At 34.1% G+C, this 11,394-nt stretch overlaps 1 protein-coding gene across 4 annotated transcripts in view; it reads right to left on the bottom strand.

Moving 5' to 3' along the window:
* Positions 1 to 1,004: 1,004 nt before the first annotated feature.
* The window catches only part of PPP4R2 (protein phosphatase 4 regulatory subunit 2), a 51,518-nt gene continuing 41,128 nt past the window's right edge, over positions 1,005 to 11,394 (bottom strand). For 3 of the 4 annotated variants that reach the window (XM_006741664.3, XM_006741663.3, XM_081820895.1), the window contains exons 4-9: positions 7,190 to 7,283; positions 5,364 to 5,401; positions 4,417 to 4,491; positions 4,020 to 4,163; positions 3,014 to 3,303; positions 1,005 to 2,760 (exon numbers count right to left, since the gene is read on the bottom strand). In XM_006741664.3, coding sequence (XP_006741727.2) covers positions 2,441 to 2,760; positions 3,014 to 3,303; positions 4,020 to 4,163; positions 4,417 to 4,491; positions 5,364 to 5,401; positions 7,190 to 7,283 — 961 coding nt within the window. In that variant the 3' untranslated portion in view covers positions 1,005 to 2,440. The remainder of the gene's footprint in view (positions 2,761 to 3,013; positions 3,304 to 4,019; positions 4,164 to 4,416; positions 4,492 to 5,363; positions 5,402 to 7,189; positions 7,284 to 11,394) is intronic. The other variant, XM_081820897.1, reaches the window with a different exon arrangement.

The following is an 11,394-nucleotide window of genomic DNA, read 5'->3' as shown; positions in this document are numbered from 1 at the left end:
TACGCATACTTGCGGAAATCTACTTCCAAATGGGCATCAGTATCTTAAACCAGCTGAACAAGGTTTCCCAGTTTAACTACAAAAGTATTCCACCTATCCTAAGGGAGATATTCCATTAGCATTCTACAATTATCTGTATAAACAGCAACAAGTTTGATCTAGGATCAACGTATGAATATCTAATAAATATTAAAACTATTAAACTATAGATTAAAATGCAGATCTCTCATAGAGTTAAGTGATGGCATTTTGGTACATTCACCATTATTATACTTTATTTAATAAAGAAATACATTTGCCCTTGCAAAAATAGCAACTGCAAGTTTACAAATAAAACCACAGACCTCAAAGTCATGACGCTAAATCTTCAACTTATAACCAACAAAAGTAAACTGATTTGTTTACAAATGGTCCATGGCACAATTAAAACAAAAAATATCAAAAGGTCACAGGATCTTAAAGAATATGTTTATTGACAATAATTTCATAAATATTCTAAAGAAAATTTCAAAATTTCTAAACTTAAAATGTTTAAAATCTATTCTCATTGGCAAAATATCCCTCAACAAAATAATAGGTGAATAGGCCACTACAAATGAATGTCACATTTAAAATTGGCTTCAACATTTTTGCAAAAAAATTTTTAAAAATTTACAATGTGTGATTTTTCTCCCCTCCTGGGTACAGTAAATATTCAGTTTTTATGTCAACTACTAGACATATTCTTAAATGTATCACCAAGCTGCTGTGAACCTGACAGTCAAGTCAGTCAGTAGTATATTTACCCTATAAACATAAATGGAGCCAAATCATTTTGGTAATTTTAGTCATAGCAATTTAAGTAGTCAAAATGCAAAAGTTGTGGTTGCCACCCACATCACCCCAAAGATTATGATACAGTGTCAGAAAGTGTTTGCATCAGTTTTATAAGTTCATCTGTGTACTTCAGTACCTGAAACTAAAAAAGGGATTCTTTTGTATTTTGATAAAAATGTACTCGAATATTTCATAACATTAATATTTATTGCTTTATATGAATACTGTATTGAAAGCCCAAGCATTCAGTTTACACACAGAAATTATACAATTATATACCGCTTCACAAAGGCAGTGAACACATCACATTCTACAAAATCTACTTTACAGAAATTTAAAAATTCTAAATATCAAAAGGTACAGCTGAAGAAACAGGTATAAATTTGGCAGCCAGTAATTTTGACAGGGAAGTTGCAGTTTGCATGACTTTTAAATATGTGAATTTGAAAATATTGAGTTTAGAGTAATCATTGTGCTTTGTGTTAATCTGAAAAATATAACACTGGCTGTCGAAGAAGCATGTTCAAAAATATTTAATTCACTTCAAAATGTCATACAAATTATGGTGGTTTCTATGCACCCCTAAAGCTTCAGTCATTTAGCTCCAGTACATTACTATAGTAATATATTAATTTTTCCAGTACAGTGGGGTTTCATACCTTTGACATTTGCATACTCTAGAATAATTTAAAAAGAAATGTGTAATATTCACAATGTTCAGAAAAGCAAGCAAAAGGTCAAGGAACCTGCCGGGTTCTTCTGAGATGGTCTCATGTCAGCATTCATTCTATAAAATAGTAAGCTAATGTTTGAACACAGTTTCCAAGATAAAGCGTATTTTCTCATAAATAATGAAGTCTTTTTCTCAGGCACCTCAGAAGTATACAAAAGAATTTTAGTTTGAACAGATCTCTTGGAATGTGTTTAACCTGGTATTTCAACAGACTTATTTCCAGGGTTTCACAAGGGCCAGATTTTATTTGAATTACTCAGAAGAGAAACTGAAACTGTCTTCTGAAAGAGGTGAACTCAATCATTACCAATAGAAAAAGTATCCACTGTATTCATCTCTTATAGAAACAGAAAAATATAACATTTCCCCCCTTAGAATAATATATATATATGTATATATGACTTAAAGTTCCACTGTACATAGTCAAACAATAAAATCTGGAAACCAGCATGAAACCCTATAATTCACATGTTAAAATGTTGAAACTATGACCAAAATATGAAAACTGCTAGAGTTGTCAGAAAGAGACAAGACAAAAAGATTTCTTGCATATGTATAAACTAAATGTGATAATTTCCAAAAGGTTTTCAAAATTATAATTATTACCTTCCAGTTTAAAAACTTTAATACTTAAAAAAAAAAAAAAAAATCTATACACAAACCACTGATTTGACCAGACCGAAAAAAAAGTCAGCGGTAAGCAGGACCCAGAGGAGCTGATATTCACAGTTCTTAACATGTACAACTCTTTCAGGATTTATCCCATAAAGTACTTTATTTTACAACCTGCTTCTCTTGTAAAACTAAAGGTCCACTTTATTACATAAAAGTTTTATACAGTGTAAAACCAGAACTGTATGTAAAATACTGCATCTACATGTTTCTAAATAATTAGTCTTGTTCCATTGGTTCATCTGTGACTTCTGTAGTTTCGTCGTCATTTTCCATGGATGACTCTGAGAGAATCTCTCCAGTTTTACTGGAGTTGGATCCTACTAATTCTTCTGTCTCATGGCAATCAGAACCACTACTTACAGGGCCTGTATTTTCACTACCTTCAGAATGTAAATCTTTCTCAGCTTGAGTCAGATCAGATTCCTCCATTTGATTATTTTCCTCAGAAGTCTCTTCATTCACAGTTAAGGCATCATCAGATTCTTTTTCTTGATTTTTTCTTTCTGGGATCATTTCTCTTGATGTCATAAAAGACTCTAAAAATAAGCAAATGTTGTTGTAGTTAAATTTTATTTTCAAAATACCTCCACAGTTAAGTTTCATGAATTCTGATATTCTACAGTTCAAATCATATCCCCTGAAACTCAGCAGCAACTACATACAGGTGGGAGAAAAGCCCAACATCAGCATTATAAGGAGTTCCATTATGTTAAATTCTTTCACGCAAAATGAAGTACAAGAATTTGAGGATCTCCTTACTCCACCCTTTTACAGATGGTCTCTAAATACCTTCTTCTTCCTCTTCATCCTCTTCTTCATCCTCTTCTGTACAGTGCTGCCTGGTACAAGTACTTTCCTTGTCTTTATCCTGAGGTGACGACAATGCTTCTGTTTCTTCTACCATAACCGAAGCAATTTCACTGGAAGATGTTTGACTGGCTGTCTCTCTGACTTCACTTTCTTTGTCAAACCTGAGTCTTTTTACCTCATGCCCCTCGGCCTCCACAGCATCTTCATCTGGATGTTTATTTTTTATAGGGCTCACTGAGGAACCTTCTGATTCAGATGTCGCAGAGTCACTGTAAATGTTTTTTTAAAGTGTCATTAATAAAGACTGTTTTCTTCATCTTCCACATTCTCATTTTTAAGGTCTAATAATTTTTAAAACTGTATTTCTGTCTCAAAGTTAAATTATAACATCTGGGTAAAGAAAAATACAAGAGAATAATTTCAAGGGAACCTAAACTGTGTCAAGAATATTTCCCACTAGAATTAGTGAACAAGTTATACGGCATTTCTGTTCAATTCTCCAGTAAGTTAAATGTCTTCCCATAAGGGAACTACAAGTCTTCCAGATGGACATACTCATTAAGACCTCTCACTCGTTTAGTCTGCTTTCCCTTAATGTGATGCAGAAAATCTGAGATGGGATATAAATAAAAGGTTTCCTTTAATGATCTCCAATGAGAAATAACTCACAAAATTTTCAACTCATTTATAAATCTTTTCAGGTTACTTTCAAAAACAAGAAATAGAAAACACCAGAACCACTTTACTTTCTTAAGATCCTATTATAAATAGGATCTCCCCAAATTAGCAGTTTTAAGCATTCTCTCTGACCATCTTCATCCATGTGCTAATGCTGAGAATGTCCAGAAGCCATAGACCACACTAAAACCTTGCTGTGTTCCTCAAAACAAGAGTATATAGTAAATAATGAGTGCTGAAAACAATGGATAAATGTCAACTTATTTTGAAAACATTTTTTGTTTTTAAATATAAATCACATACAAACCTGTGATTTTTGTCCTCATTTTGCTGTAAGTTTGACTCTTTGCTGTCTGTGCTCTCAGGCAAGCCATTTGTTGTCATCGGGACTGACAAAGAAACCTTTGGTCGATTAAGCGGCCTGGGTGTTCCAGGCCCATTTATATTAGACCTAGGATAAGATAAATGAACATCATTTTCCCATTTTGGTAAGAAGTCACCCTCCCAAGGTTTGCTTATGTGAAGACATCACAGAAGTACTTACTCTAACTTTGACTTTCAGATTTAAGGGTTACCAAATTAATTGTTTAGTATATCCTGTATCTTCCATAAAATGCCCAACTTTATTTAAGAAAGTATATTGAACCTGCTTCTCAAAATTAGGAAAATACAATTTCTCTGGATATTAAAATCAATAATCTCACCGTTCAGTATAACTTGGTGAATTTCCAGGAAACATAACACCATTCATTCGATTTAAACTATTGGAATTGTTTTTCCTATGAGAAAAGAAAAAACACTATTATAAATCATTTAGTTCTTTAATTCAGTAAGAGCAATAGGACTGAAAGATCTTTTGTACGATCTCACAGTCATAGAACCAAACAGACTTTTGAGAGAAACAGCATTAAATTATAGGATTATCTTAGTATCTCATTTAATACAGGTATATTCTTGTGAGAGTTCTAAAAACAAACTGTTATTGTCTATGAAATCACAGACACTTTATAAATCCAGTGTTTCTCAACAGGAAACAACATTCTCCTCTCAACTTCCCTTCACGGAGCCCACCACCCCAGGGGACTTTTGGCAATGTCTGAAGACATTTTTCAGGGAAAGAGAGACATTACTGGCATCCAGTAGGGAGAAGCCAAGGACAGTGCTAAACTCGCTTTAATTCCCAGGACAACCACTCATAACAAAACATCAATAGTGCTAAGGACTGTGTCTTAAACCAACACCTTAATTTGCTATATAAATCTTGACAACTGGAAATACTTTTCCATCATGAGTAGGAAAGTCATCAAGAGACTATTCCAAACCTGGGAGTTATGCCCCAGAGACGCCATGGTAAGGTATCTAGGGTGGGATCTCTGGGATCTCAGGGCCCTGAGTACCATGACAGTACATAAATCCACAAATCTTAAGATTACAGTACATCATCACTTTAATCCAAATCTCTTTACTAGAAAAACTTATAGATAGATAATATCATTGGTAATATTCTACTTGAGGGACTGGGTGGTAGGTTCACAAGTATTTATGAATGTTATCCTGCTTCATTCCATACAAAATAAATGTAACCTAAAGACTAATATATTAGAAATGATATAATCAGTATATACAGAAATATAAAAATCTTTATACTTACTCTGAAGAAGGATAAACACAGCTAACAACCATCACATTCTGCAATAACAAAAATTGATGCTTTAATATGACACAAAGCACTACGACATAAGGTTTAATCATTTGTTTTTAAGCTCTCAGAATCACCCTGGCAGATTAAGTTCCTATCTTCTCCAATTTTACTAATAAAAAAAATAAATGGTTAAAAGTAAAAACTTTTAATCATGGGGCGCCTGGGTGGCTCAGTCGTTTAGCATCTGCCTTCGGCTCGGGTCATGATCCCAGGGTCCTGGGATCAAGCCCCGCATCGGGCTCCCTGCTTGGCAGGGAGCCTGCTTCTCCCTCTCCCACTCCCCCTGCTTGTGGTTCACTCTCTTGCTGTGTCTCTCTCTGTCAAATAAATAAAATCTTTAAAAAAAAAAAAAAAAACTTTTAATCAAACAACAGAAACTAAAACAATAACTAAATCTAATAACCTACTAAACCATTTGCTCCTTCTGCCAGTATTATTTTAACTCTACTCTAGCTACTATGGAGCCCTGACATTATATATCAAATGTAATACAGTGGAATAGTTTTAGATCGAAATCATGCCAAGATACTTAGAGACTGAAGTATTTAGGCCACATATAATGAATTTCCTTAAAAAGCAGTACCCAATCAAAAGTCTGATGTGTAGTAGCATCATAACCCCCCAAAAAAAGCTTCAGACCTTTTTAATAATATAATCTTCCCAGTTAATACTGACTTTACTAATAGTCAATATTCATTAAAAGTGTAGTATGAGCCAGAGTAAGTGCTTTTCATTTGATCCCCTCCACAGCCCTCTTATTATCCATACTTCACAGATCAGAAACTGAGACTTAGGTTATGTAACTGGTCCACGGTCACCCAAATATGAAACATAGCAGTCCTGATTTGGTGACAGGGCCACTCCTGATACGACTACTTTGACTGCCTCTTCAAAGATTGCCAAAATCTAATTATTGAAAGTCCAATAAGCTGAAAATAAGTACTGATGAATCATCTCAGTTTCCTGCTCTTCAGGAATCTTACTAAATCAAGGGTGTGGAAGCTCAACAAAACAAATTAAACCAGTAAAGCCCTAAGATCTATTGTAAACATTAAGTAATGGTTTTAGATTCCTGCTCCAAGGGTAGACTAAACTGAATTTGAATTAGAACCATAAAATGAACATTGGACTATGTTCTAGGATCAAAGAGGGAATTAGCAACCTAATGGTCCAATCTTGGTTTCCACAGGGCTCCTTCATTGGTTCCTCAAATAAGTCAATTTCCTACTTTTCATTCCCTCAAACACCTTGATGTCTTTGTTCATCACATTGTTTCCTTGATCCAAAATGCCCTTCTCTTACAACATCCCCTACCCACAAAAAACACCAATGCTTTCTTCTTTCTTAAGTCTGATCTACATCTTTCTCAATATCTAAGTTAAATTTTTGCATCAGATTTTCCAAACCTGTGCACCAAATCCAGAAATGAAGAAATGAATTCCATGGGTAAACAAGTGTGCAAAACACAACTATAATGGAAATGTCAATGCCAAAACTTTGCAGAGCCTTTAATGTTAATGTATACTAGGAATTTTGAAGAGACAAGAAGCTGCTTTCCCCATACTTAACTGATCACAAGTCCTCCCTCTGTGCCCCTCCTATTAAATCTCACTCCAAAACCTAGTTTTTCCCAGATTAGGAAAACAATTTGAGAAAAACTTCAGGTAGGTTTCAGGAAACCTATTTGAAGAAAAGATGCCTAAAACAGAACTTACTCAGTGCTCTCTTCTGAAATAGATTAAAGTTTAATATAATCCCAATAATAAAATAAATACCTTCTCTACTCCTCTGAGAAATTTGTCTGTTCCTGTATAGTTTCTCCTTGGATCTGTTAGCAATTCACATAGTCGCTGAATAGTAAAAGGGATACTGCAAAAGAATATAATTTTATAGTCTGAGGTCATTAATTATCAAGAGAATTAGGAACATTATCACTCTTGCTATTTAAAGATTTATCTAGTCACCCATGTATTAAAATGACAAAAGAAAATGCTACAATAGGGAAATGAATAGATGAGTGACTTAAAAAATAGGCAAGACAATAAGCACACCTGTCTTTTTAAACAAGAAAATCCCTAAGCAATTAAAAAAAGAACACACAAAATTTTAAAAGTTTCAAAACTAATGGAGAAATATATTTTAACATTCTCAATATAATTATTTTAAAGTTTACAAGAGAGGCAACACAAATAATAATCAAGTTACAGTTTATTAAATACAGAACTTTTCCTCAAGCATTCCTTTGCACACAAAGATTTCTTTACAGTGTCTCCAAATAAAACTACAGATGTTTTGTTATCATATAGAACAAGGCAAATGATTCCAATGAAAAAGTATTATAAATAGGGTTCTGCTCCACAGTTAGTTTTACAATCTATGTTTCATCAGATGTAAAATACAAACACAATCAATATTTTGGTAAGTGCCTTACCATTATCAAATTTTCACTTGATCATACCAAATACAAAACTGATATAAGTTGGAACAAAATCTTTTATAAATATTAAAAAAATTTATCTCACACACTATTAGCATTCCTCAGAATTACAGTCTGAACAGCAAACATGAGCATTAGGTAAGACAAACACAGCTAAAAAGTACAAACATAAACTTCAGACTTCATTATATGTCATTCAAATATATTTATTCACCTTATAAAGAGAATTACAAAACCTCAAATTAAGAGTTAATATTTACAAAGTTCTTTATTATGTATAGGCATTTTGAGCATTTTGACACAATATTCTCCCACAAAGGAAAGCAGCTAGTGCATAACAGTGCCAAGACTCAAACCCAGTGTCTCTAACTTCAAATCCCTTGTCCTCCCCTCCATTATTCCAAACATACTTAAAATCTTGTTTATTTTCTAATGGGACTATATTTAGTTCTCATATTCTTAGCATCAATATTCTTATGTTCTTATAAAAAGTCAGTATAAAGTTTATAACAAATTTTGAAAAGGTATAAAGTGTATTCATATGAAAACAAACATTTTACTTATTAGAGGCCAAGAATCGACCTTTTCTCAAGTAGCATCAAAACCTAAAAATCAGAAAGCTATCATTCTGTCAACAAAAGACTGCGTGCTAACTAAAAGAGTGTGTGTCTGATATCACAAATACTCAGAAGCAGCTAGAAATTACAGAACTCTGTTCACCATGACTGCTAAAGGAAATTCCTCTGGGTTTCTGAGAAAGAATACGGTTTCTTCCTTTTGAAAATATGGTCAGAGGGGAGTACACACACAGTCAAAACTAAGAATCTTTGAAATGGAAAAAGCAAACAAAGCACACCAACAATGTTACTAATAAAGAAACAGCTTACTGGTCTGTTTTATTCATTCCTATAAAGACACCACATAAGTGAAAACTTATAGCTAATACACAAAACTGTTAACTGCATTAAAAAATTAAGGGAAACATTTTCCCAAGCTACATACATAATAAACAACATGAGTTTACAAATTGTCTTTCCTCAGATTTGATTGAAAGCTTAAGGGCAGGATCTCCTCCTTTATATTAGGTTCAATATACACGTTATTTGTACACCTATATATCTGAAATGCAGTACCACCAGGGATTTCTGAGTATTAATGGTATATGTGCACCTCAGCCCCTTCTCTTCAAGTTCATTACTTTCCAAACCTTAAACACACAAACTCCACCTATGCTATTCCCTCATTAATAACTCATGGTGATACTACACTTAAAAGTGTATATATTATTCAAAAATAAGCAAAACAGCTCCCAGTGTTAAGAATATTCAAATAATCTCAAATGACAAATACTTCAATAGGTATTATCTATGTCTTTTCCTCCAACTAAATTTCTTTCAAACACCAAAACCAGTATTTTCTCTTAAGGTAAAAAATAGCTTTAAAATATAAGTATCTTTGGGGCGCCTGGGTGGCTCAGTCGTTAAGCGTCTGCCTTCCGCTCAGGTCATGGTCCCGGGGTCCTGGGATCGAGCCCCGCATCGGGCTCCCTGCTCAGTGGGAAGCCTGCTTCTCCCTCTCCCACCCCTGCTGCTTGTGTTCCTTCTCTCTCTGTGTCTCTTTCTGTCAAATAAATAAATAAAATCTTCAAAAAAAAAAAACCAAAACATAAGTATCTTTAAACTTTCTGTTTAATAATGTTTACACTACATGCTTTGGCTAATTTTCTTCAGGAAGGTAAGTGAAAGTGTAGCCAATTATTAACAATGCATGTGTTGATAAATAATACTGCTTTTAGGGGGAAAAATGTATTATGTTTGCACAGCACTGTTAGCAATAAAAGCCTATGATAAAATGTGTTTACGCCTTAGACACTTTCAGGAGCTTTTTACGAAGTGTCCAATAGATGGCACTAAAATGTCAAATAATACCCCTTGTGTAAGGAGGCTAAAATACAAATATTACTTGCATATAAAAGTATCCTTTGGAAACATAATATAATCTTGACAACTGCACTGAAGGTCTCTTTACACAGCTGTACTTATTTTTAACCTTTTAGGTAAATATGAAAGCCTACCACATGCTAGAAATCAGAGCATGTAAATAACTACAATAAATGTTAATATAATTTTGTATGCAATGTTATCAAGACAGAGTAAACTGTATGCCAAGGAAGCAAGTCTGAACCTGGGAACACTTTTTTTTTTTTTTTAAAGATTTTATTTATTTATTTGACAGAAAGAGACACAGCGAGAGAGGGAACACAAGCAGGGGTGGGTGGGAGAGGGAGAAGCAGGCTTCCCACTGAGCAGGGAGCCCGATGCGGGGCTCGATCCCAGGACCCCGGGACCATGACCTGAGCGGAAGGCAGACGCTTAACGACTGAGCCACCCAGGCGCCCCGTGGGAACACTTTCTAAGTTAGATCTTTAAAAGGAGGTGTAAGAATAAACCAGATAAATCCAAAATGAATGGTTGGTGCAAAAACTATATGCAAGGTTTACTCTGTTACTCTTTAAATATAGCATACAAAACAGTTTATTCTAACTCCTGAAAATATTAAAACTATTTCCAATAAAAATCACTAAATTAAGACCCCATGTGCTAAGAAGAAAAAAGCAAAAATGCACACAATGAAAAATCTGAACCAGAATCCCTAAATTTGGGGAAATGGGGTAAGGATGTTCACTGGAATGATATAGTATAAAATAAATTACTTAACAGAAAAATATCTGGGGTTATTTCAAATAGAATACATTCACTTTACTCTGCAATATATTATCTATTTGCCTGCCATCCTAAGATAAAAACTAAGATTACATAAGGAGCTGGGGAGTGGGGGAAAGAGCTCTCTGCAGAGAGCCTGTTTCTCCCTCTCCCCCTGCTCTTCTCTCTCTGTCAAATAAATAAATAAAATCTTAATAAAAAAAAATAAAATATTCCTTTTAATTCCAAGGAGAGCAACTAACATGTCTTACATTAGTTATAGAGTGTATCTGAACTTGCTGCAATTTGTCCCCATTCACTGCATCAAAAAAAAGTATCAGGGCACCTGGGTGGCTCAGTCAGTTAAGCACTGACTCTTGATTTCAGCTGAGGTCATGATCTCAGGGTCGTGAGATACAGCCTGAAATACAGCTTGAGATTCTCTCTCCCCTTCTCCCTCTGCACGCCCAACCCCTTAATACCCATTAAGTCTTACATACCTGAAAGCTATGAGAATTCAAATATGAGGAAAGGGGCTGAACATCAGAGAAAGACATCTAAGCATGAATTAGCAATTTAATGCTATTTTTAATAGAAAGAAATTGTAAACAGTAAGGCCAACACCTAAAGGAAGAATGTCCTATCTTACATTTTAAGCTGAGATTACAGTTTGACTAAAATTTCTTAGTCTATTTATATGTTTCATCATTAAGATGTACAATTATTCTGAATGCATACAAGGTATCAGTTGGAAAGAAGGCATTCAGAAAAGGAAAATGCACATTTAATTCAGAATCGAAGATAAAAATCAGATAACTGATTACCTTACTCCTTTATAATG

Source organism: Leptonychotes weddellii, chromosome 1 (assembly GCF_054177405.1).
Source record: "Leptonychotes weddellii isolate Sample4059 chromosome 1, ASM5417740v2, whole genome shotgun sequence".
NCBI classification, from domain to species: domain Eukaryota; kingdom Metazoa; phylum Chordata; class Mammalia; order Carnivora; family Phocidae; genus Leptonychotes; species Leptonychotes weddellii.
The sequence above is the reverse complement of the archived record's forward strand: the minus strand, read 5'-3'. Positions and strand labels throughout refer to the sequence as shown.